The sequence below is a fragment of the Dipteris shenzhenensis genome, chromosome 1 (assembly GCF_047967505.1).
Source record: "Dipteris shenzhenensis isolate YYH24624 ecotype China chromosome 1, Dip_SZ_1.0, whole genome shotgun sequence".
Taxonomy (NCBI): Eukaryota; Viridiplantae; Streptophyta; class Polypodiopsida; order Gleicheniales; family Dipteridaceae; genus Dipteris; species Dipteris shenzhenensis.
The window spans coordinates 4,337,057-4,363,847 of record NC_141596.1 but is presented as its reverse complement, the minus strand read 5'-3'; the positions used below and the strand labels follow the sequence as shown (position 1 = coordinate 4,363,847).

The following is a 26,791-nucleotide window of genomic DNA, read 5'->3' as shown; positions in this document are numbered from 1 at the left end:
TGTTTACTTGTGTGTCTTGAGGTGCTTGCCATAGGCGCACGTTATTGTTTTCCAAGCATGTGCAGCTTGCTATTGTCTACTATTTTCCTCCTCCGACTTTCTCATTTACATAGTACTGTATGTCTTCAATTCAGTTCAGATTTTATTAAGACTTTACCACAATTATCCCTCGTTCATTCTTCTTTCTTCCTTTATTAGCAATGCCTACTAGGTGCCGGCTATAGTAATGAAGAACTTGCTTTTCTAAGTGCCTATTTAAAGCGCACTTGCCTTTTTCTCCTGCCCACTCAACTTTAACCATGTTGTGAATTCGATTTTGTCTTTGGGTAATTCCACTATGCTCAATGCCTACCTCATTTGGGTAATTCCATTGTGCTCAACGCCTACCTTCTACTTGGAGATGTGTATCTTCATTTCCTTCTCCAACATGTGTGCGCTTTTATTTTGCTTGTTTGCGTGTACAAACGAGGTAAACAAGTTTGGGTGAAATATCTACCCCCCAAAAACCTCAGCTTCTTTAATGTTATTGTGCCTCTTGTTTTTGTCCTAGGACTGCCCAACTGCGGTTCAATGACACGGGACCAGGATGTGGTTAAGTTTAATTATAATTTGTCCGTTTCAAAACCCTAGAGAGATGGAGGGGGTAGCTGATTCGAAGTCTGCTCTGCGTTTTGTCCTCTCCAAGATGCGTGATAAACGCGTGCATCCCAAAGCTACTCCAACAGCTGTTCCTGCTGACAGTGATGAAAGGTTGGCCTTCCCATTCAGTGAATCTCTCGGAAAATAGGTTTAACAATTTTCATTCATCTAAGCATTTGCGCAGAATAAAACCGTTTGGGAGATAGGAGCGTGATCCTGTAACTAGTGGTAGAATTTTGCTCATCTCCATCCATCCTCGCATGCAGCCCCAAAAGTGTCAAGAGAGACGGAAAGCCAGCGACTGAGAGACCAGCTATTCAGGATCTGGAGGTCTCCTTAGATCGATCTCACGAGGAGAGAGGCCGCAGACGGAGATTGCAAGATCCTTTACCTTTAGAAGAAACGCCTCACGGGCAGGATAGGCGAATTTCCTTGCAACAGCCTTCGAAAGTCTCCGAACAGGACCCTGTGGACGCTGCTACGAACATTGTGCCCGTAAATCCCACGCACGTGCCTAGGTCTGGGTACTACTTTCAGGTTGCATTCGATTCTTTTTTCGATGTTAGTATAGCGATTGTTTGAGTAATTTGAAACGTGGATGAGCATATAGAAACTTCTTTGTCGGCCATGAATGTTGGTCTTCGTGGGCATGCTCTTGCTGCATGCATCGGCTTGAGAATCCTGTGGAAGGATTCAGAGACAGAAATTCTTATATCACACTACATAACAAGTACTTCAAAGGGGTAGTAGCGAATGCATCATCTTCTTACGGTCTCTACTGCGTTCAATCAAAGATGCTCATCAATAATAGGGCGGAGGGACCAGCTAGCTAGCTAATCTACATGGAGAAGCTGTATGAAGATTAGCGAGCTAGCTTTACTTACAAAGGACATAGAAAATATTATATACATTAAGATAAGAAGCAATGTGTACGCACACATCTCACATTTGGGTTTGAAGAATCAATGATTTGTCTTCCCCCAGTCTGGCTCTTGGCCTCTTAGGTGCCATTTTAGGGCTCTAATGTCATAATGATGTTGTGATTGCCATAAAATGAGACGATAAAATGTGAGAGACCATGGCTGTTGGCCCCTTCGGTGCCTTTCAGGGCTTTAATGTGCATAGAACGATATGTACATAATAGGTGTTGTGATTGCCGTACTTGACACAATGGTTAGCATCTCTATATTTGCACGTAGAAAGTGTCTCACGTTAACATGCATGACGTCCAGGTGAATCACGAATCTAAGGGGGTATAAAATGTAGCAAAAGATAAAATGCAAAGTCCCTTTTTGAAATTGATGTTGCCAAGGGCTTAGGCAATCACTTGTTATCCCATTAATGATGTCTTTAACAAGGAGTGTCTTTAACAAGGCGTGAGAAAAGTGATACGAGATATTTCAAATTTGAAACAAGTTCACTGATATCTCCCTCTCCAAACACGTTTAATTCCCTTTTATATGAATAAAGGCTACAAAATCCAATCAAAACAATGCTCATAGTTGTAATGATTTTCATTCCTATTATATGGTCCTTTACAAATCTGTGTATTGCCTTGTTGATGCTCACAAGCACTCGAACATCGAGGTGTACTTTTACTTTTTTTATCGTGTTAAGTGCCTTTTGTAGTTTTACCTTAGCATTACGTGTCTAAAACTGTTGTGTTGCAATGTTTGCAGTGACTTCTCTAACCATGTATGTATAGGCTCTGGGCCATTCATTCATACATGTTTAGTAATTTTGGCAAGCTGCAGCAACAATGCTTATGCCTTTGATTGTGAGAGTTTGTTCTTGGAAGGCAAATCCATGTGTCAATAATTCACTCTCGCACATTGGGAGGTCATCATGAGAATTTTGTTTTTTGCAATTTGATGATACTCAAACTTGTGTTTATATCATGTATGTGCTGACGTCTTACATCTGTTTTATGGATCAATCATGTCATTCAATTGGAATTTAGTGGCCATACCGGAAAGAAGGATGCTTCTTTTGTGGTGAATTGATCAATGCTCTTGTATGAGACAGCCCCTAACAAGTAAGTCTTGGGGTTTTAGGATTTCCTCTATCTCCATGCTAACATGTAAGATCAATAAGCGTCAATGTTCAAACAGAGGGCTACCTTGGGTATAGGCTAGTGCGTTACCACCCAACCGTAGATCCCTTAGGATCACCAAGCTACAAGCCAAGCATAGTTGGGTCCGTATGTGTAATGGTTGGATGAACCATACGCATATGAAATAATTATTCCGTACACGTATGGTACGGCCAATTTTTGTTTTTTTGGGGGGGGGGGGTTTCCTAGACCTTTATGAAAAATTTTTTAATCAGTTTCTTGACTTTAAAATTAATACAAGTTTGAAGCTTGAAGTTTGAAGTTGAAAGTTTTGTAGCTCTTTGTTAATTAAATGTGTACAATGTGTATTTTCTTGGTTTTGTTTGTTGTAAAAATAGGGTCAGGTGGGAGGAAGGGAGGGAGCGGGGGTGGGGGAGGGGGCTGGCGGGGAGGGAGAGGGTGGGCGGGGGAGAGGGCGGGCAGGAGGAAGGGGAGCGGGAGGGTGTTGGAGGAGGGAGAGGAGGCTGGCGAGGAGAGAGGGAGAGGAGCAGCAGCAAGGGGAGGGAGAGGGGGGCAGCGAGGGTGAGGAAGAGGGAGAGGGGTCTGGCTGAGAGAGGAGAGGGGGGGGGGGCCAGCAGCTCACGGGGAGAGGAGCAGCTCCAGTGAGCCCCCTCCTTTCCTCTCCCCCGCCCACCCTCTCTCTCCCCGCCAGCCCCCTCACCCACCCCCGCCCCCTCCCTTCCTAACCTGCAGCTCCCCTCTGCTTCCGTCCGTCTCCCCCCGCCTCCTCTCCCCCGCTCCTCTCCTCCCCTCCCGCTGCTGCCTTCCCCTGTCCCTTCTACCCTCCCGCAGCCTTCCCACGCCCCCTTCTACCCGCAGCCTACCCCGTGCAGCCTACCTCCTTCTACCCCGCGCAGCCTACCCCTGCAACCTTCCCCTGTCCCCTTCTCCCCCCGCAGCCTACCCTCGCTCTCCTCTTCCCCCCCCGCAGCCTCTTCCGCCTCCTCTTCTCCTCTTCCCCTCTCTCTTACCCTCCCCTGTTCTCCTTCCTCCAATGCCCGTGTTCTAGGGCGTCCTGGGCAGCAGTTTCACGGACGGAGCTTTTTCAGTGTTTGAATTGGCCTTTTTACATCGATTGGCGAATGGATCCCCATTCAACCAATCTTCGTCCACTTTCATCGGCCGCGAGAATCGTCATTTTTTCAGAAGACGAGTTGCAGCAGCTCAAGAAAGATGTGGAACTAGAGGGCTCCACATTACTTTTCGCCCGCATCTTTGGGTCACACCCTTTTAGATCACAAGCTAGAGATCAGATGCTGGCGGCGTTATCAGGAGATCTCGCTCCACACCTCAGGGATATTCGACTTTTGGGACGTGGATTCTTCCAAGTGGTTTTCGACTCCCACGAGTCCACAGCCCCTTGTTCTCAAAGCTAATCCTCTGGCTTTGGATTCGAGGAGGATTTTTCTTTTGCCCTACATCTTGGGCTTCGATCCGGTCAAGGAGGACAGTCAAGTTACATCATTGTTCATTAGATTTCCCGGTCTTTCTCAGGTCTACCATCGACTTCTTGCTACTATCGGAGCCACATTCGGAGTGGTCACTGAGATCCCCTTCCCTTCTTGGCATGCCTTCTTCCTCGACAGAGGCAGTCAGAGCGGATGGGGTGCCTCGAGTTAGGGTCATTGTCCCTGACCCTAACATCTCAGATGACCACATCATGCTTCAGCGTCCAGATGGTGCTCTCTTTCGACAGAGAGTCGAGATTGCAGGTAGACAGGACCAGTGTAGGATTTGCAGGACCCTCGGGCACTTTGCTAGAGATTGCCCAAGGAAGAGAAAAAGACCCAAGAGATCTTCCGCTACGTCTCCTTCACGTACTACCCTGATTGCACCTCCCCAGTGTTCTGTACCATGCACTCTAGGACCATCAGGAGTAGTAGGGCATCTTGCTTCGCACACCCCAGGACCACCAGGGGTAGTAGGGCGCCCAAAGCTTGCAGGACACCCAGTACCACGATGGAGAGCGATCAGAGCAGCTCCCTTACCTTAGGAGGAGACGTTTGATCCAGTTCAGAGACGCCATCAAGACTCCAGAGGTAGATGTTGTTGCAGCCCCAGACACTATAGTTCCACATCAGGAGGGGCCTTTAGATGCACCAGTACAGAGAGTCGAGATTGCATGTTGACAAGACCAGTGCAAGATTTGCAGGACCCTTGGGCACTTTGCTAGAGATTGCCCAAGGAAGAGAAAAGGACCCAAGAGGTCTTTTGGTGCGGCTCCTTCACGTACTACCCCGACTGCACCTCTCCAGCGCTCTGTACCATGCACTCTAGGACCATCAAGAGTAGTAGGGCGCCCTGCTTCGCACATCCCAGGACCACCAAGGATAGCAGGGCGCCCAAAGCCCGCGGCACACCTAGTACCACGATGGAGAGCGATTAGAGCGGCTCCCTTACCTCAGGAGGAGACCTTTGATTCGGTTCAGAGAGACGCCATCGAGACTTCAGAGGTAGACAAGACCAGTGCAAGATTTGCAAGACCCTTGGGCACTTTGCTAGAGATTGCCCAAGGAAGAGAAAAAGACCCAAGAGGTCTTTTGGTGCGACTCCTTCACGTACTACCCCAACTGCACCTCTCCAACGCTCTGTACCATGCACTCTAGGACCATCAGGAGTAGTAGGGCGCCCTGCTTCGCACATCCCAGGACCACCAAGGATAGCAGGGCGCCCAAAGCCCGTGGCACACCTAGTACTACGATGGAGAGCGATTAGAGCGGCTCCCTTACCTCAGGAGGAGACCTTTGATCCGGTTCAAAGAGACGCCATCGAGACTTCAGAGGTAGATGTTGCTGCAGCCCCAGACACTCTCCAGCGCTCTGTACCATGCACTCTAGGACCATCTGGAGTAGTAGGGCGCCTTGCTTGCACATCCCAGGACCACCAAGGATAGCAGGGCGCCCAAAGCCCGCGGCACACCTACTACAATGGAGAGCGATTAGAGCGGCTCCCTTACCTTAGGAGGAGACCTTTGATTCCGTTCAGAGAGACGCCATCGAGACTTCAGAGGTAGATGTTTCTGCAGCCCCAGACACTCTCCAGTGCTCTGTACCATGCACTCTAGGACCATCAGGAGTAGTAGGGCGCCTTGCTTCGCACATCTCAGGACCACCGGGGATAGTAGGGCGTCCAAAGCCCGCGGCACACCTAGTACCACGATGGAGAGCCATCAGAGTGGCTCCCTTACCTCAAGAGGAGACCTTTGATCTGGTTCAAAGAGACGCCATCGAGACTTCAGAGGTAGATGTTGCAGCCCCAGATACTACAGCTCCACATCAGGAGGAGCCTTTAGATGCACCAGTATCAGCTCAGCCCCAGTCACTTTGGTTTCTAATCATAAGGGGGCTACTGATACTTCTTCCCCACAGATTGTTCTTGCCACGGTCAGGACGACCGAGGGAAAATATGCACAGATGAGGACTCCATATTTCTCTTCAGTCCAGCCACAGGCCTCCTCAGCCCCTAACTCCAATTCTGTTGATAGAGGCATGGCAGGTCCTTCTCCTCCATCTTCCACGAGTGCAGGTCTTCTTCGCACTCCTCGGCCAGACCCGCTTCTTAGGAACTCTTTTTTGGCACTGGTAGATTTGGCGACTTTCATGGATGACGAGGAGTTCGTGCCCTCCACCTTAGGGGTCCCGGTAATTGGGATTCCTTTTGATAGGGCCTCCCCCTTAGCAAGTTTGGGGATCCTTTTACCTGTTGAGTTTCTTGCCCTCAGCAGGAGTGTTTTGGCTCAGGGGAAGCTGGTCTCCTCTACTAGGTCGGGTAAGCCTTTTCACCCAGCATTCTCCTATCGATGAGGATAGTCAGCTGGAACATGCAGAGCCTAGGCAGAGTTCCATACCGTCGTCGTAGGCAGTTGATTCAGAATCAGCTTCATCCAGGTGTCATTGGAGGTGTTATTGATATCCTTTTTATCCAGGAACACAAGTTGGATGCCAGTGATTGCTCTAAGTCTGGCAAACTTCTTTCAGGACATACCTTTTGGTCGCCTACTATGGGCACAAGGGGAGGTACTTGCATTTCGGTCTCTCCTTCTATTCTCCCCTTGGTTGCTGGTCATGATATTATCTCCCTCTCTAGAGCTCAATGGATCATTATTTTGATTGGAGGGCGTAAGATTGGTCTTCTCAATCTGTATGACGCCAACAATAGAGGGGAGCGAGTCTCCTTTTGGAAGGAGTTACTCTCTTGGGCTCCTATTGCAGATTCTTGGATCATTGGTGGAGAGAGCTCAATGGATCATTATTTTGATTGGAGGGCGTAAGATTGGTCTTCTCAATCTATATGCCGCCAACAACAGAGGGGAGCGAGTCTCCTTTTGGAAGGAGTTACTCTCTTGGGTCCCTATTGCAGATTCTTGGATCATTGGTGGCGATTTCAACATGGTTGAGTTGCCATCAGACAAAAAGGGAGGCAGACAGGGTGGAATTCATTTTTTGGAGAGGGCAGCTTATGCCACAATCACTCCTGTACTCTTGGTCGAACAGGAGAGTACACATGCCCATCCATGCAGGTATTGACAGATTTTATGTAGACGATTGGGCACTTGATAGAGGTGGATCTGTATGCATTTCTATTGGGGTTACCACCTCAGATCATTTTCCAGTGGTGTTGCAGATTCTTGAGACTCATCGGAGAGGACGCTCTGCCAGTGTCAGGATCCTGGATGCTTTTTATGCATAGGAAAGCCTCACGGAGGATATTTTACAGATTTGGGTTACTCACATAAGGGTGGAGTTGCCTGCCCATCTCAGGTAGCTGCAGCCTTATCCGGAATTAGTGACTATTATCATACAGTCGCTGATTCCAGGAGACGTGAGATTCTCAGACGTGAGATCGGTATATGCCAGTAGTTAGCGTCCCTTTAGAGGGAGAGCAGAAGAGGCCCACAGATGCTTGGATTCAGGAGCGCCTTGTTGCAGCAAGGGCTCATATACAGATATTGCTGGATCAGAGAGCAGAGTATGCCTTTCATGCACGGGAATCCTTTTGGATTCAGATGGGTGGTAGGATCAACAAACACTTTTTCCGTACTCATGGGCCCATACATAGTAGAGATAGTGTCTCGCAGCTTGTTGACTCAGACGGGGTGTTACAATTAAATCCTGATGCCGTCATGCGTGTAGCTTCAGATTTTTTTGCATCCCTTCTTACTACAGATCCGGGCACACAGGCCATAGATGATGCCAGAGAGGTTATTTGGTAGTGTATCCTTGTATTGGTGAAGGATGAGATGTATGTTTCTCTTGATGCACCTTTCACCAATGTAGAATTCAGGACTGCATTACTTGCCCTTCACAAGGGCAAGTGCCCAGGTTCGGATGGACTTACCCCTTCTTTTTTTATTACTTTTTGAGAGTAGATTGGTGATCACATTACACCAGCCTTGCAGGGCGTGTGGGACTCTGGTGAGATGCCTGGCTCACTTACAGATGGTCTCATTCATTTCATCCCAAGGGGGGGTAATAGGAATCTAGTGTCACAATGGAGACCCATCACTCTATTGGGCACTTTTTACAAGATTCTGGCGAAAGCCATTAGTGTGTAGCTACACGTTTTTCTTTCAGATTTGACTCATGACACACAGACATGGTTTGTGCATGACAGAAGTATTTTCGATAATATTTTCTCATTTTGGGAGGCCTCAGAATGGGCCATGTAGAGCCGCTAGAGGTTGGCCATTCTGCTCTTGGCCTTTGAGAAAGCTTACGATAGAGTAGACTGGGATTTTTTAGAGGGTACTCTATCTCACTTTGGTTTTCAGATGCATGGATTGGAGGAGTATCCTCTCTCTACAGATCAGCCCATAGCCAGGTGCTTATTGGGGGGGTAAGAGGGGACAGATTTCAGATCTGTAGATCAGTCTGCCAGGGATGTCCTCTTGCCCTTTTTCTTTTTCATTTTGTGGCAGAAGCTAAGAGTATCTACTTTAGATCTCAAGCTGATATTTATGGGCTGAGGCTTCCTCTCCGCCGGGAAGAACTCCTGGCTAGTGAGTTGACAGATGACACGACTGTTTTTTGGATGCCTCCCCCAGGACACTCACTTCCTTCCGGACAGCCTTGGATTTATTTTGCACGGCTGCAGGTGCACACATTAATTGGCATAAATCCAATGGTTTTTGGATTTGCGATGATGACACCCCGGATTGGGGTAATGATATTGGTTTCACTTGGGTACAGAGGGGTCTCTCCGTCAGATATTTGGGCTGCCAGGTCGGGGTGGGCATCTCTCCTTCACAACAGTTTGCTCCGGTGTTGGAGAGCATAAGAAGAAAGCTCCTTTTCTGGAGCTCAGCCAAACTTGGCTTGGCATCCAAAGTGGTGGTGGTTAACCAGGTTCTTCTAGCTACAGCATGGTTCGTATGCTCTTGTTGGTGCTACTCTAGGGATTGTATCACTCAGCTCAAGAGGCCCGCACGAAACTTTTTATGGAGTGGTCTAGATTGCACAACTGATGTTACAGCCAATGTGGCTTGGGAGACCTTGATTCTTCCTACAAGAGAAGGGGGTTTGAATATCATTGACCTGGATCTACAGTGCAGAGCCTTACTCTGCAAGGTCGTCGTGGTTAACCAGGTTCTTCTAGCTACAGCATGGTTTGTATGCTCTTGTTGGTGCTACTCTAGGGATTGTATCACTCAGCTCAAGAGGCCCGTACGAAACTTTTTATGGAGTGGTCTAGATTGCACAACTGATGTTACAGCCAATGTGGCTTGGGAGACCTTGATTCTTCCTACAAGAGAAGGGGGTTTGAATATCATTGACGTGGATCTACAGTGCAGAGCCTTACTCTGCAAGGTCGTTGTGAGAGGACTTATGCCAGGGCAAGAGCCTTGGAAGGGTTTTTTTATCAGATGCATACAGTCTCGCACGCCCACTTCAGGAGATGATTGGATACACAGTACCAGATGGGTTTTCACCACAGCCCACCTCAGATCTTCTTTGTCCCCTCTTACGGTTGCTATCCTGAAAGCACGGGCCAGCTTCAGGAGTACTCTTCACATGATTCCCCCGTCCACCTATGAAGAGATTGAAAGGCAGCCTATCATGTGGAACGACAGTATTTTGGATGAGCATGGCAGACCACTTGAAGCTTCTCTTTACATGCAGTGGCCCAGATGGGAGAGGGGCATTGCATCTACTGTGGGAGCATGGAAAGCCTTCAGGAGGCTTCCTGCAGACCGACAGGCCCAGGTGGTTCATAATCTCAGAGGGAGTGCAGGGAGAGTTCAACAGATTGATGCAGCCTTGCCCTTGGATTGGGTGGCACAGATGATATGCCTATTACTTGTTCCACCTCCCTTCCTTGCTGAGACTTCAACAGGGTTGAGTTGGCATTTTCAGCCTCAGCCTTGGTTTCTTTCTACCTCATTCTTCTGAGGTGTTTTTTATTACATGCTTAGCATGTTGTATTTCCGCACAGAGCTTGCTCTAGCGAGTTTCTTTCTTACTTAATGGAAGTCTCTTTTTTGCAAATAAAAAATAAAAAAATAAAATAGGGTCATGTATCCAAGGGCTGATCCATATTCCAATCATACTTCCATACTCGTATGAAGTCCATCCTAGGTAAGACTACGTGTCCCATACCACGCAGCCCATCTGCGCACAGATGGCGCTAGGGAGATTGTTTGAGTATGGCATCTCATAGTGAGAGTTGGGAGCCCAAATTGGGCCCCAACCAGGGCGGGTCTGTTAGAAATGACCCAACAAAGGGTACGCACAGCGGAAGACTGATAGTAATGCCCAGGAGCTCACACAGTGTGATGTGGGGTGTGGAATCACAGACTTCTTAACTTATGTGCATAGATGTGCAAGCCAGTAAATAGACAATGCTCAGAAACAAATATAGAAGCAACACTTTATATTTCCGTCCGTCCACAAAGTAGGACAGGATACAATACCAAAAGGTCCTTCTACTACAAGCCTGACACTTCTAGATCTCTGAGCCCACGTGCTCCACCTCGAGCATATGTAGACTCTCTGTCTAGATCCCTTCCACCTTGCTGTCCGAAAGCCAGCCTAGGTGGCCAGCACCTCCAGCTTAGTCTGCAGCTTGTTCTGGGTCACCTTCACCTAGGCCCAAGGTAGGTTTTTCTGCTGCTCCTATCTGCTGGTTGAGGGCTGCTCCAAGTGATGTGTTATGAGGCCAAATGCCTCTCCTTTTATAGGGCACAAGGCCTGCCCCAAAAACCGACCAGCAGCCTCAATCTGGCCAACCCAAACAGGCCGACTAGGCTGCTATAAAACTGTCCTAAAAGGGCTCTCATAACTACAAAACTAGGGCTTTGGTCCTCACTTCAAGGCAGGGTCCCAGCCCCTATGCAGGCCTGCCTGGCTGTCCCATATGGGCTATAAATATGCCCTCCCAGGGTCAGTCCCTTGCAGCCCTATTTGCTGCTGTTCCTGCCCTCCTGGGTGCCCATTCTCCAGCCCTAACCAGGGCCTCCAAACAGGCCCCAAAACCTGCTCCTTATCTGTGCCTGCACATCCGCCATAGCCCTCACTTCAAGGCAGGGTCCCAGCCCCTATGCAGGCCTGCCTGGCTGTCCCATATGGGCTATAAATATGCCCTCCCAGGGTCAGTCCCTTGCAGCCCTATTTGCTGCTGCTCCTGCCCTCCTGGGTGCCCATTCTCCAGCCCTAACCAGGGCCTCCAAACGGGCCTCCAAACAGGCCCCAAAACCTGCTCCTCATCTGCGCCTGCACATCTGCCATAACTGCGCCTCTGCCAGGCCCTTTTTCCAGCGCTGTACAAAGCCGCACACCCTGTAGATGTCAGTGCCATATGATTGCCTCTTATCCGGGTTCCTTGTGCTGGCTACTGCTTCGCCTTTTGCTGCTGCAGATCCATTGTAGCTCCGGGTACCCTCCATCTCTTTGATTCTTGCCCACACGGCAGCCATGCTGCTGGTCATGTGTCAGTCTCTCAAATTCTAGGTTCACCCCCCCATGCTCTCCTCATATGGGGGCTTACAGATGGGGAGGTGACCATTCCAACAGGGTCAAGCAACTTGCCGGGTCAGGTCAAACCGTTCCTAACCAGCCCAACCAGGGTCGGGTCAGCCAACCTACTGGTCGGATTAGGGCTGACTTGCTGGCCTGTCTATTGACCAGACTTGCCAGCCGACTAGGCTGGCTATAAAGGGCCCCCACCCTTCTCCCCTCAATGTCTCACATTGGGGCCCTGGGCCCCTCTCTTGGAGCTGTCTTTCTCTTGACCAGCCCCCTTGGTTGTTGTATCCCTGGATGTATATTCAATTGTTGTTGCTTTCTAAAATAACGGGAATTGCTTTATGCACTCTTCGGGTGATGCCATGTGCCCTCCCTAAACTGTTGTATTAGATGGTTTTCTATTGTCCCATAGACCTTTTGGTCTCCCGTGGACGTTAATAGACTCTCTCTCTCTCTCTCTCTCTCTCTCTCTCTCTCTCTCTCTCTCTCTCAACACACAGGCACGCACGCACACACGCACACACGCACGCTTTCACAGGTGGACGAGAGAATGTTGAGCTGATTCGGATCTAAGGGCATTGTGATGTATTTTTTCAGGAGATTTTGTGAGTTAAGGAGCAATTGCAGCAACCTGGAGAGAGGCGGTTTTCAGCCTAGTAGGTTGTTTTTTAAAAAAAGGATCTGCAGCAAGTTGCGAAGTTTGGAATAGCTCCATGGGTCACATGTGTATGCGTAAGGACAGCTTGTGGGAGACCCACGAGATTGTTTAGGGACATGAACGTCCCAAGAGCTCTATTTATTGGGATGCTGCTCCAGGATATGAATTCTAGGAGGGCTCAGCGGGACCCAAAGGCACATTCAACATTGTTCCAGACGATCATAAAGGATGTGCCTCTGGCTGTCCAAACACTGAATAGTGCATACGAGGTATGGTCAAGATTGGAGAATCACTACGCAAGGGATTTGGTGATGCAAGCTGTCACTTTGTAGGGACAGTTGTACAGTCTAGAGTCCAATACTAGAGTCCAATACCATGCAGTCATTCATGATGTTGATTTAGGTGATGGGTGCTGCCATCGCATCTCTCCAATTGGTGAGAGGGCTTTATTGTGGGTGTGCCCGCTTGGAGAGGATAGGCTAGGGAGAGGCTTGGATAGGCTTGCAAATTTCACCTTGTGAAGTTTTCGTCCAAGTTGCGGCCTGCTGGTATTGTGATAATTCTTTCTATCTTAAATGGTGCGTTGCCCCTATCAGCTAGATTTAGATTTAGATGCTCGTTGGGGAGAGACTAAAATGAAAACATTTAGACTTCACAAGCAGTTGTAGCTTGATTGAAGAGATTTTGGACTACCTTTTGATTATCCTTCTCCTTTAGTGCTAGCCTTAGTCATGGCTGAGTCTGCGCTTCACCTCTGGAGTGCCGACAGAAACTCAGTACGAAGACTTTGTATAAATGGATGCTCAAGTATGTGTGGGTGTGTGGATTTGTATGTGTGAGAGCATATTTTTATACTATGGTCTACACCCACTGTTGGGCGCTGATGACGTCAGTGGGGATGTCATAGTAGCTAGTCCTTGCTATGCATGATGGAGTTTATGGTTTTCAACCTTGTGAGGGACTATCATGAGATTGAAACTGCACTATGTTGTGTTTTTAAAGGATGAGTTTGGGAACGTTCCTGGATTCATCTAGGTATATGCTTCTGCCGTATTAGCAGACATGCAAATTTCACCTTGTGAAGTTTTCGTCCAAGTTGCGGCCTGCTGGTATTGTGATAATTCTTTCTATCTTAAATGGTGCGTTGCCCTATCAGCTAGATTTAGATTTAGATGCTCGTTGGGGAGAGACCAAAATGAAAACGTTTAGACTTCACAAGCAATTGTAGCTTGATTGAAGAGATTTTGGACTATCTTTTGATTAGCCTTCTCCTTTAGTGCTAGCCTTCGTCATGGCTGAGTCTGCCCTTCACCTCCAGAGTGTCGACAAAAACTCAGTACGAAGACTTTGTATAAATGGATGCTCAAGTATGTGTGGGTGTGTGGATTTGTATGTGTGAGAGCATATTTTTATACTATGGTCTACACCCACTGTTGGGCGCTGATGACGTCAGTGGGGATGTCATAGTAGCTAGCTTGCTATTCATGATGGAGTTTATGGTTTTCAACCTTGTGAGGGACTATCATGAGATTGAAACTGCACTATGTTGTGTTTTTAAAGGATGAGTTTGGGAATGTTCCTGGATTCATCTATGTATATGCTTCTGCCGTATTAGCGGACATGCAAATTTCACCGCTGAAGTAGGCCTCCAGGTCCTACACGGAAGAAGCCGTGTGTGTGTTGCCTCGCTGCATCAAAATCCTCAAGGAAACACTAGTTCAAGAAAACTGCCCCAACCATTGCTCTCTCTACATATGCGAAGTCCTGCCCACTAGGACTCAGGAATGGCTAAGTCAATCTCGCACATCCGCTGCCGTGTCCCTCGCAAATATGCTAGGGCATCAAGCCTCACCTCTGCCTCCATGGGTAATCTACTCCAACGGCCAAAGGACCCTGTCGGACCACTGTCCCACTGTGCCCAACCAATGTGAGTCCACTGTACTTCCCTCCTAATCTCTGATCTCTGAGTGCCACATAAGGGGCCGACGCTCAAACTCTCTCTGCATCTGGACGGAGCACGAATAAGACCCCCTACCGGTCTCTACCAAACCATGTGGAGGCTCCTCATCAAGGGGTAACCTTTCCCCGTAAGGGGGGACTTTTAGAAGATCCATCTATGTGAAGGCTGCCACTATCCCCCAGTGCGTGGGTGTTCCTTTGAAGCCCTCGTTGTAAGAGGAGCTTCCAAGGCTCTACACTTGGGGTGAGGCCGCAAACCACCAACTTGCCCAGGAGGGCTCTGCGTTGCATCTCCGGATCAATGATACCCAAGCCTCCTAGTGCCTGCGGCATGATCACCATCTGCCAGGTTACTTGAGCTCTAGTGTTCCTCGTGTCGTCTAAAGCTGCTCAAAGGAAGTTTCGTACCAACCATCGGAGCTGCCCAATACATCCTCTATGAAAGCACTAGCAGGAGGCGATATACCAGGTCGTGGCAAGAAGGACCTGGTTTGCTACTAAGGCGCGACCTGCTAGAGAGAGTTTGGTCGAGCTCCAGTAGAGAAGCTTGCACCGAACACTCTCAAGGACCGGGACGATCTGCTCCTCTGTTGTAATGTCAATACCAACCTGGCATCCGAGGTATCTCGTTGTCTGGCCCCACAGTATCCAGAAGCCAAAGTCACTCTCCCACTCATGGATCTCTTGTGTCTCCTCAAAGCCTGTGAAGAAAACTATGGATTTTGTCCAATTGATCCGTGCATTGGAGAACTCGCAGTAGACAGTAGCCAGAAGTTTTCGGTCAAGTTGCGGCTTGTTGGTATTGTGATAATTCTTTCTATCCTAAATGGTGCGTTGCCCTATCAGCTAGATTTAGATTTAGATGCTTGTTGGGGAGAGAATAAAATGAAAACGTTTAGACTTCACAAGCAGTTGTAGCTTGATTGAAGAGATTTTGGACTACCTTTTGATTAGCCTTCTCCTTTAGTGCTAGCCTTCGTCATGCTGAGTCTGCCCTTCACCTCCAGAGTGCCGATAGAAACTCAGTACGAAGACTTTGTATAAATGGATGCTCAAGTATGTGTGGGTGTGTGGATTTGTATGTGTGAGAGCATATTTTCATACTATGGTCTACACCCACTGTTGGGCGCTGATGACGTCAGTGGGGATGTCATAGTAGCTAGTCCCTGTTATGCATGATGGAGTTTATGGTTTTCAACCTTGTGAGGGACTATCATGAGATTGAAACTGCACTATGTTGTGTTTTTAAAGGATGAGTTTGGGAATGTTCCTAGATTCATCTAGGTATATAGGGCTGAGTTGGAAACCAAACTAATGCGTTCCTGACCCTTTGAGATGTCATGTCTAGGACTTCTTGCAATACTTGCAACGTTTTTCTTCTTCCCATCAGTTCGGCTAGAAGAAGATGAGGTATGAGAAGTAGGTTTAGGCTTGCTGAAATTCTTGCTTTCCTTTCCTTGCCTTTATGATTCGTGGCAAAGTAATTAATGGAGACAACCCTATCTCTTCCTGGAAGAGCAAGGAAACAAGTTGATCGGGTAGTGGTTGGGGTTACTAACCTCAACATTGTAGCGAAGCCTTGACAAGAATCATGTACTCCACCCAATGTTGTGGAAACCACCTGAGGGCCTGGTACAATCTCATCAACATTGATGAACTGCTCTCTAAAGCCCTTGACTTTTGTGGAATGCATCCATGATGTCCCCTTCTTCTATCTTAAGATTGTCCAACTGTTTGCGCAAAAAGGCAACAAATAAAGATTGACGAATGTATCTTATGCAATCTTTGGTGTCCTGCAGGATCGAGTATGGGGATATATGAACCTCTTGCATGACAAGGCAATCAAGGCATGTGCTTGTGCATCCCACCAATTCCATCATGCATGGAAGGGGCTGCAGCAACAATGTAGATGAACTAGAAGTGGTATTAGCACCACTAGAAGTGGTGATGGTGGCAACTAATGCTTGTATTTGAGAGGCGGGTCAGGCCTTTGTTCCTTCAACAATACCCAAAAATTGTTGGCAACCAAGAAGTGGCGCACCATGTACGACTACATGGGATGGTTGGTGCCTTGTCCTTAGCTGAAGCCATTCTAACCAAATCATTGCTTGCCATTGCAAAAATCCCAAAAAAGACAGGTGCTCTGCAAATGCCAAAGCCTTAAGGCTATCATTGCAATGAGCTTGTTGTCTAAAAATTTGATTGCAAATCTACAAATGTCAGGTAAAATTGTCAACAATGTGTTGTAAGTGTGAATGCTGAATTGGCTGCTTACCAATGAGCCAAATGCACAAATTTGCCCCCAAAATTTGGGCATATGGCTGCAAAAGTGACTGATTAGCATTGTGAGCACGTGTCATGTGGACAGGCAGGCAGATGACGGGCTAGAGTGCTATTTGTAGGGTTCAGCAGGATTGCTTTCCTTGCTTTTCTTTGCGAGTACTCTTCCCTAAGGCTATAAAAGGAGTGCCAGGGCCATAGTTGCTGTAAGGGAGTAGAGCTAGGAGCTACTAGCGCAGCTCGCAGGGTTGGCAGTTTCCACGAGGCTCTCTAGCCTGGGCTCAGTGGGTCTGATTGAGTCCGGACTAATGTGGTTGGGTGGCGAGTTGCTTGCACGTGATTCTGGTGTTGTTGACCATGGTTTTGATAGGGTTAGATCCTATGAGGACGTAGATGGTATTAGAGCTGCCTTATCGAGGATGTTCTCAACTGTGGTTGAAGTGACGCAAGGTATGTTGGAGTGGTGAATTCTAGGTATCGAGACAATTCACAGTTCTTGAAGATTTTGTAGTAGTTTGCGATTTCATTAGCTAGGGATGTGAATTCGTCATGATTGGAGAGAGAGGATCCTGATTGTAGTGCAAGAACACCTCGTGGTGAGGAAGATTGAACCAGAGAGGAATTCGCCAGGAATCTGGGGAAAGAAGAGGACTAGTTTGCAATCATTGGGAAATCTGATTGGAGATTAGCAGGAGAGAAAGTGAGTTTTGTCTTGGAAAGATGAATCTTAGACGCGAAATTTTTTCTAGAAAGGAGTGGTCGGAGCTGAGTTCTGAAGAGTAGGGTGCTGCGAATTGATTGGCAAGGACAGACTTGTGTGGGATGGCACATCAGGGAGAGAGCCAGGGTGGTACAATTGACTGGCCATGTTTTTACGAAGATGCTTTTAGGGGTTTTTTTTCCTTGGAAATTGCTTTTAGGAGCTTTAATGGCGATAAGCAATAGCCTTTGATTTAGTTTTGGATGGCTAATGGAGAGAGAGAAAGAAAGAAAGAAAGAAAGAAAGAAAGAAAGAAAGAAATTTTATTAGAGTCTTCGGAAGACCGATGGGTCTATGAGATTGAAAGAAAACATGATACAAATCACAGTAAGGGTGGAGCTACTAAAATGAGCATCATCACCCGTGTTGAATCCTAAGTCTCGTCATACATAATCAAATACATCTGAGTGTGACAATGAAAAGAAAAAAGACTGGAGCGGAGCGGAATCCTCCGTATGTCATGTCGCCCTAGTTGGTGCGTAGTTAGTGATGGGACGCTAGCGTCCGTCAAAGGGTGCCGTGCGTCTCGGTCTCTTGGACGAGGCTCGACGCAAGACCAGAGCCACCGTGACTCCCGTGAGACGTATCCCGGGTCTAAACAATGACGGGAGGTCCCTTAGAGTAATCTGTGTCCCCTCGATGTCTCGTGTGTCGTGCTGTGGTCGTCGGGTCAAGGTCTCTGTCACGTCTGTGGCTAGAGACTGGACGATCAGTGTCAATGGGAAGAACCTTGTGATCTTGCTCTGAGAGGTGTCTGATGATGTGGCCAAGCCCCGTTGCCTTAGTAAGTACTCTTTGTGTCGGACCCCTCGTGAATGAAGGCCGCAAGGCATCTCTGATCTGGGTAGGCGAGGAATCTGGAAAGGAGCCTGGAGTGGTCTCTGAAGAGACAGTGGTAGCAACCTCGGATCTCGTAGTACACTGGGCACCTGAAAAGTCGCCTGAGTAAGTACTCTTTGTGTCGGACCCCTTGTGAATGAAGGCTGCGAGGCATCTCTGATGTGGGTAGGCGAGGAATCTGGAAAGAAGCTCGGAGCCGTCTCTGAAGAGACAGTGGTAGCAACCTCGGATCTCGTAGTACACTGGGCACCTGAAAATAAAATGCTCCTCCGACTCAACCTCCTGATAGTCGCACAATATGCATATGCGATGCTCTCTGCTTTGTATGTGGACGCGGTGTGATGATACCCAAAACTGTCCGACGGAGATCCGTAGTGAGTGAGGCATGTGAAGCTCAGTGTACCTCGGTGGTGTGATGAATCCCTCCTTCGAAATACGAAGACAGTAATCTTTGTAGAAACTCAGCTTCACTGGAAGCTCCCTCGGCTCCAACCAGGTCCTAAAGGTGTGTAGCTGCAGGAGATCCTCTTGAATGACCTGGTTGGTGTGTGGCCCGATCGGGATAGTGGGTGGGAGTACCGGAGGGGCATCTAAACTGTACTGAAAAGGAGATATCCTATCGATGTGAAACCCTAGTCTCACAAACCATTTGTGAGTCCGTGCATACCAGCATCGCTCGTCTCCCTCTGCTGCCCTCCTCATGGAGGAATCGAGAGCCAACCATGGCAACCTCTGTCTCCTTGATGTGCCGTCCCCATATGATCTAATCCGGTGTAGATATGTGATGGTCTGAAAGGCTGCATCTAGTTGGAGTGGAGAAGCACCAAACTTAGCTTCAATGATGTGATGTGGTACAGATGGTTTCCCCCGGATCATCCGTGAGAGCATGAGGATCTGCAGGCGCCCCACCTGTGCCCACTCTATCTCTGAGCATGTGATCCATAGTCCTATGGTCTTGCCTGAAATCGGCCTGACCCTTTGCTCTGAGCCCTCTCATCTCTGCGAACAGGCTGACCGACGCATCTAATACAGCTGCATAGATCTTGGACATCACATGTCCAATCATGATAGTCTTGTAGTTACTAGCGTCCATGGGATCCCTTGCCTTGTGGATGGGGGTGATGGTGTTGAGTGTCCAAGTGCGGGGGAAGCCAAGGCAAACAGTGTCATTGAATAGCTTTGCTAGGATCGGGGCTAACGTGTCGATCCCATATGCGATAAACTCATTGCATAGCCCCTCGTGATCCTTAGCTCGGCCATTGTGCAGTTTCAATGTCGCGTTCTTGACCCCCCTTTGGTGAACAACGTGCAAGTGGTGGGGTGAGGTGTGTGTATGAGATTTGGAGTGGGCTGGTGTGGGACATCATAAAGGTGGTGTGCATACGTGTGTCAGACTCTCGTGTCGGTGAGGGGTGATGGAGACCCACGCTCAAGGAATCTCCGCCAAAAATCCTTAGAGTTGCTGCTGCACAAAGATGTTCAGCAGCTCCTCCTCATTTCGACGAAGAAATGCCAGCTTCCCATATGCGATAAACTCAGTGCATAGCCCCTCGTGATCCTTAGCTCGGCCATTGTGCAGTTTCAATGTCGCGTTCTTGACCCCCCTTTGGTGAACAACGTGCAAGTGGTGGGGCGAGGTGTGTGTATGAGATCTAGAGTGGGCTGGTGTGGGACATCATAAAGGTGGTGTGCATACGTGTGTCAGACTCTCGTGTCGGTGAGGGGTGATGGAGACCCACGCTCAAGGAATCTCCGCCAAAAATCCTTAGAGTTGCTGCTGTACAAAGATGTTCAGCAGCTCCTCCTCATTTCGACGAAGAAATGCCAGCTTCTTCCGACGTACGAGACGTCGGTACTTGTTTGGTGTGTTCGGGAGGTGACATCTGGTTTCAAGTCGGAGTTGTTGGCGATAAGCCTTGCACTCCGCATCGTACCAATTGTTTTAAGGTACAGAACCAAGAGGTGGTGGTCTAGTGGACTGTGTGGTGTGGGGAAAGATTTGGAGGGTAGCCTCGTGGAGTGTGCGACTAATCAAGGCGGCACGGTCCTCTATGAGTGGTATGTGGTCGATGTAGGTTAGGAGTTTGTTTAGGCATCCAGGGTAGGCAGGTGAGAGGTTGTGATCAAAGTGTATGTCGTGGTAGGTGTCGTGCTTCCTATGTGGTGTGTGTGGCGTGGCTAAGCATGGGGTGGCGATAGTGAAGAATAGGTATGTGTGATCAGCTCCTGGAGGGAGTGGTGCTACTTAGAAGTCGGTGATACATGAAGTGAAGGTAGGGGATCCCATGATGTAATCTACTACACTAGTGCCCCTCGTCTGGGAAGCAAGTAAAACCCCCTGAGGAGGGCCATAGGTCAAGCCCGATGTAGATGATGAGATTATGTATCTTGCCGAGATCAAGGAGCGCGTGTCCATATGGTGTAATAAGCGCGTGTCGGTCCGATGAGATCCTAGTCATACCTGCTCCGTCTAGGTCCATGTCTGGTAGCATGATAGAGTCGTCTCGGAAGTCCAGGAGTGGTGCCTGGCGCGTGCTCGTCCTGGCGTTGAAGTCCTTAATGGAACTTTCCCGCGGGCTAAAAGGTCTGGGATATCCTAATGTTAAGGGTGCATATGGCGATGTCTCACCCTCCTCTCGTGCCACTATGGCGAAGTGGGATGTGTCTGGCGAGAAGTAGCATATTGCTATGAAAAGGTCACGAGTGGCTGTGCGTCGGATCCGGATCCACATGAATCGGGAGTGTGTCCTTCCTCTCAATGGAGATGGCTCCAGCAAGGGAAGACCTGTTCAATACTGCCACCCCGCCTGATCCTCGAACTCCTCTTGTATCCCTCGTCTCATCCCTGAAGGCTGACTTCCATGTGTAGCCACTGACTATTAGTAGTGGACGCTCTGGGCTCTGGTGTGTCTCCGTAAAGACAGTCTCTCGTCCTGTATAAGACTCCGAGAAGTTCCTCGGGTCTGACCATAAGGTACCATTATAGTTCCAAATGGTGGAGGCTAGGGTCTCGAAAACTTGAGTCTCATAGGCCCCGTCCCCCTAGGGGGTACGGGTAGGAGCCCGACGGGTGTCGGTCAACAACCTACCATCTCGGACCACGGCCCATTTTCCCTTCTTGCGGACAACATCCCGCTGTTGCCGAAGAACTCGTCGCTCCTCAATCTGTAGTGGTGTCAAATCCTCGTCCATGGACAGGGTGGGATGCTCTCGTAGAACGGCTCGGCGTCGGAGTGTCGCTAGTCGAGCATGTGAATCTCTGAAGCAAATGACTAGGGGCTGCTCTTGGTTGGGGTCTCTCCCAACACGCCATGCTCCCTCTATGCCATGGTCGGGGGTACGGGTAGGAGCCCGACGGGTGTCGGTCAACAACCTACCATCTCGGACTACGGTCCATTTTCCCTCCTTGCGGGCAACATCTAGCTTTTGCAGAAGAACTCGTCGCGCCTCAATCTGTAGTGGTGTCAAATCCTCGTCCATGGACAAGGTGGGATGCTCTCGTAGAACGGCTCGTCGTCGGAGTGCCGCTAGTCGAGCATGTGAATCTCTGAAGCAAATGACTAGGGGCTGCTCTTGGCTGGGGTCTCTCCCAACACGCCATGCTCCCTCTATGCCATGGTCGGGGACCCCCATGGTGGTGGTCACAAAGGTGATCGCCTCCTCCATGGGCGTCGTAGTGGTGTTGGTGCTGTCTCGCGTGATCCCTCGTATCCGGATGTTGAGGGCCTTCGAAGCCCTCTGCTGTTGCTCTTGTATGGCGGCTAAAACGGTTGCCTTTGCGGGCTTCCGTTTCGCCATGTCCACCCACCTAGTCGTCTCTGCTATAGCCGACTGTATCGTGGCTATTTGTGCCTCCATCTCTGTGGCTGGGGTCCCTCCAGGCGTTGCTCTCAGGGTCTCGAGCTCCTCTCGAAGCTATGTGATGTCGTGTCTGAGCCCCTGGATAAGGGTGCCCTGCTCGTGTATAATACGGGCATGTTCTTGGGTGTATCAAGCCTGCTCTTGAGGGGTCAGCTCTCTCTGACGGGCCCTGATGCTGTGTATCTCAGTCAATAAGGAGTCCCAGGCATCTGGTGGGGGCCTAAGATATCTTGGTCCAGGTGGGAACTGGATCTCGAGAGGGGTTGGAATGAAAGTGGGCTATCCTCAATGAATTGCTTCATCTTGGCGCTCTTCGTCATGCCCAATTGCTGCGCCAGCGTGATGACCTGGTTACTGTATGTCAACACAGGTAAACCATTCTGGGAGAGACAAGAGAACTCATCCTCCAAGTTAAGCATATATTGGGGTGGGAGAAAACGGGCTTTGAGGCCAGCTGTTTCCCAAACAAAATTCGTCTTAAACGTTGTTGGGTCAGTATGCTTACTAGCCCAATGTTGCCACTAGGTCACTGCCTCACCGGTAAGATGAGGGGCTGCGAGGTGGACTTTATCTTGCTCATCTTGAATCCGCGCTAACGGAAATGAGCTATAAACTGATGAATAAATTGCAAAATTGCGGAATGGTCACACTTACCATCATACTTTACAAAATTGGGAGTGAACCGAGTGAGTGGTGTTACCTTTGTCGATTGACGAAGCTATGGCAGTGACGGTTGCTTCGCTCAAACTTGCTTGCATAGCAGCTAGCATTGCCTCTCGGTCTAGCTTTTGTTGCCTCTCTACTTGGGCGAGCTCTGCGTGTGGCAGTGCCCTATTTTTTCATTCCTCATGCATCAACAAGAGCAGTTTTAATCTGCGGTTCCTCTTTCTTCTAGCGGCTTTCTGCTTCTTTTTCCTCTAGATGTTTTTTGGTTTGGTCTAGCTGTCTTCTGCTTTCTTCTAGTTGGGATGAATGTTCTTCGAGTTGCTATAGGAGGACTCGATTCTGCTCTAGAAGGTTCGCCATCACTTCTTGAGCATTTGGCAGAAGCGTATCTTGTTGGTAGTTGTTCTCCTCGTCAAAGTCTTCAAGGTTGAGTCCCTTTCCCGACCCTTCCATGGCGCTTGATTGTGTGTCCTTTCCAGATCTCAACACAACCATACACTCGCGGTAGTCAAGATGGATACAGACCGAAGCTCTGATACCAATGTAACATGCAACGGTAATCTGATCGTGTAATTCACAGCAAGACCTTCTTTAAACCTTTAGCGAGGAATTAACCATAGAGAGAGAAAGGAGATGAGGGTAGAGAGAGAGTAGAGTTGACAACCGATTAGGTCCCTGTACCCACTGAGGGCCCCCTTCCCCAATTTTCTTTATACTTGGAGAACTGAGAAATACAAAGAACACTCGTCGAGAGAGCACGGAAATGCGCTTTTGAAGGCTCACTGTGCACACGTATAGCAGACCCAAAGACTTGAGAGGAAATGCCGACCAATACCGAGACCTTGATGCTGTCCACACTGACGATGTAGGACGCTTCTGCAAGGCAAGGGAGAGGCTTGTGCTGTCCACCGGAATGCAGGGTTACTGCATGAGTGAGAGAGTGAAAGATAGGAGTGATAGATCCTATAAGAGAGCTGAGAGACGACTGAAATAAAGAGCTGAGAATGAGCTGTGTAAAACTGTAAAAGATAACTGAAAAGAGCTGCTGGAACAGACCCCAAACCTTACTCCGTTCGCCGTCCCGACTCCCCATCTGATGCGCTTCGTGAACACCTTCCTAGAGGGCTGAACTGATGCCAAAGACCGAGGCTGGTCAGAGGGCCACTGGGGGTGAGTGTCAGGCTGTTCAGAGGGGGCTGAGGAGGAGCTGTAGGAGGCTGAAGTGCTGGGAGGAATGAAGGCCTGGAGGCCTCCTATTTGTAGGGCTTTTGAGGCTGGTTGGCTGGCCCCATAAATGGCAGCCCTAGGCCCCATAAAGGCAGCACTAGGCCCCATAAAGGCAGCACTAGGCCCCATAAAGGCAGCCCTAGGGAGGGGTGCAGGTAGCCTATAAAGGCAGCCCTTCCCCTGCCATTCTCTTCACTTGTTCCAGCCCTGAGGGGGCCCAGAAGGGCTCCTATCCTAGGCTGGACCTAAACCTATCCCTAAACCTAAGACGCAAACACTACCCTATGGTTCTCCAGTGGGTACTAGTGAACAAGGACTGATCTTCCTTATGCTTGGGTACTGATGATAACATAAGCATAGCTTTGCTTACTAAGTTATATTTTATATTTTATACTTTATTTTTCTAATTTACTCATAATTTTGTCTGAATTCGCTTTAAAACTCCATACTTTCCTTTGTTTCGCTTGTTCTATAACAAGTTTGGATATATTCTAGTCTTATGAAGGTAGATATATATATATAAATGTTTATGTTACAGCATGATGACAGGAGTGCTCCTGCTGGAAGAATCAACAAAAGGAGGGCATATGGTAATTCTTTTCTTTTTTGGTTAGTATAATAGGGACAACAATACGTTCGAGGATTTGTTTAAAGGCCTCTGTTGCGTACTTTTTGATTCCAAATATGTGCAATCTTTGTCTATAGATCGCAGTGGTTGGAATGAACACCGTGCAAAAGCTCGCTTTAATGATAGGTTTAGGGAGACAAGTCCTGATCATCAAGCTCGACGGAGGGATGACAGACGGCAGGGATCATCCCAGATTATTCCCCAAAGCAAGGTAGAAGATGCATGGAAGCATGATAAATTTCTGGAGGCTCAAACTGAAGAGCTGGAAAAGAGGAGAAAAGTCCCAACAAATGAAAAAGTAGCTCTTGTTGAAGGAGGAAAGTATGCTGATAAACCTGCGGCTGGATTTGAACTCAGTCGTGAAACAAAAGAGAAAAACACAACAGAGGAACAGAGGGAAGACCCTGATAAGAGGTCAGAAAGAAGATATCCTGACATGAATTTAGCAAGAAGGGAGAGAGAGCGATATCGTGAAAGAGGAGAGGAGTTGGAACGAGGTCGCTGGATGGAGTCTGACCAGCGGGGTGCAAGATTTCCACCTCGTGGTGGTTATGGCAGGTTTGTTGGAGGCAGGGAAAGGTCAGGGGGACGATCTGAAAGAATTTCAGATGGTAACCGGATGGATGTTGACAGGTGGTCTCACGACATGTTTGACGAAGTAAATCGCAGCCCTACTCCCAAGCAAGAAGAGGATCATCTAGCTCAAATAGAAGCCCTCTTATCTGCATGATTATCAACTGGATTGTCAGGGGTTGTCCTTTGGCAGCTTGAATCATGTTTGTTTTTTGCATTACTTAGTAGCCTTTCTCTAGTGTCACTTCTATTGTTTCGAAACATGTTCACTTATGATTAGCACCAGTTTCCCAGTTTTTTGATAAAAGGTTAAAGTTTAGGTGGTCCAAAGTATCAATGTGGCTATACCTTCACAGAAACCATTCCGCTAATTCAGATAAACTCAAGGTATTTTCACACGCATGTCCATGCCCCCCGCCCCTCCCCCTCTCCTCCTTCCCTAACACTCACACACATACACACACCATCTTCACTACCTCCACAAGCTCCTCCATTTCCTCCGCCTTTATGTTCCTGTACATCTTCTCCGCCATCTCTCCACACAGCCCCTCCTCTCATTTTGTTATGTCCCTCCCCCTCATTCCTGTAGCAGCCCCATCCCTCCTACATGTGTCTCCATACCCTATCATCCGTGCCTGTCAAATGGAATCCTCCTTCCCCCTTGACTGCTATGACAAACACCTTGTGATGGTGATGGCAGGTTTGTTGGAGGCAGGGAAAGGTCAGGTGGACAATCTGAAGGAATTTCAGATGGTAATCGGATGGATGTTGACAGGTGGTCTCACAACATATTTGATGAAGTAAATTGCAGCCCTACTCCATGCAAGAAGAGGGTCATGTAGCACAAATAGAAGCCCTTTTAGGTGCAAGGTTATCTACTGGATTGTCAGTAGTTTTCCTTTGGCAGCTTGAATCAAGTTTGTTTTTTGCATTACTTTATGGCCTTTCTCTCGTGTGAATTCCATTGTTACATGTTCACTTATGATTTCAAGTCTTTTAATCATAATATACTCTAAAGGTTAAAGATTAGGAGGTCCTTGTGTTTTAATATCCTCATGGAAATTTACTAATTCAGATTGAGTAAGGTATTTGCACACGTGTGCCTGCCAACACATGCATGCGTGTGCACTCACACCTACACTTTTTTTAAAAGTAGTATTCCTTAGAAAAAGAATGCTGTCTACAAGCAAAAATTCTAACTGGGCCAAAGAAAGGTATGCTCATCTTGGAAAGATCGACACAACGTGCGTGCACACCCCCCCACACTTTTTTAAAATAGTGAAATCCAAGTGTTTTTATCACTGCCTTTAGGCAGCGCTCTAGGTACACTTTTGTTAAAGAAGTGTCCCACACACTTTATTGCCACGTGGCCCCCTTATATTTTGGTTCTCTTTCTCTCTCACACACACTTCATTTTTTTAGAGGGAGTTCCCGCTTTGGCAGATTTGCTAGGATATGCCAATGCCTCTCAATGCTCGTCTTGTTCCTGCGAGGAGTCTTGTAAACTATGCTACCAATTCATGGCACCGTAATGCTAGGGTGGAAAGCGAAAATTCTGCTCTCCACCCTAGCATTACGGGGCCAAGGTCCATTCTAACACTTTCATTTGCTGAAGCATCTGAAAACT

General features: G+C 48.3%; 1 protein-coding gene across 1 annotated transcript; it reads left to right on the top strand.

Moving 5' to 3' along the window:
- Positions 1-591: 591 nt before the first annotated feature.
- LOC147905277 (cyclin-like protein) lies at positions 592-26,075 on the top strand. Its single transcript, XM_087397677.1, has 4 exons — positions 592-750; positions 906-1,176; positions 24,502-24,553; positions 24,669-26,075. The coding sequence occupies exons 1-4, from the start codon at positions 635-637 to the stop codon at positions 25,319-25,321; spliced, it is 1,092 nt and encodes a 363-aa protein (XP_087253803.1). The 5' UTR covers positions 592-634; the 3' UTR covers positions 25,322-26,075.
- Positions 26,076-26,791: the final 716 nt, after the last annotated feature.

What these genes read in the sequence shown, in the direction of transcription:
- LOC147905277 (XM_087397677.1), top strand. Translation starts at nt 635, where the DNA reads ATGGAGGGGGTAGCTGATTCGAAGTCTGCTCTGCGTTTTGTCCTCTCC. An exon ending in GGTCTGGGTACTACTTTCAG is followed by an intron (nt 1,177 to 24,501) that starts GTTGCATTCGAT and finishes TTTATGTTACAG; the next exon opens with CATGATGACAGGAGTGCTCC. An exon ending in CAACAAAAGGAGGGCATATG is followed by an intron (nt 24,554 to 24,668) that starts GTAATTCTTTTC and finishes CTTTGTCTATAG; the next exon opens with ATCGCAGTGGTTGGAATGAA.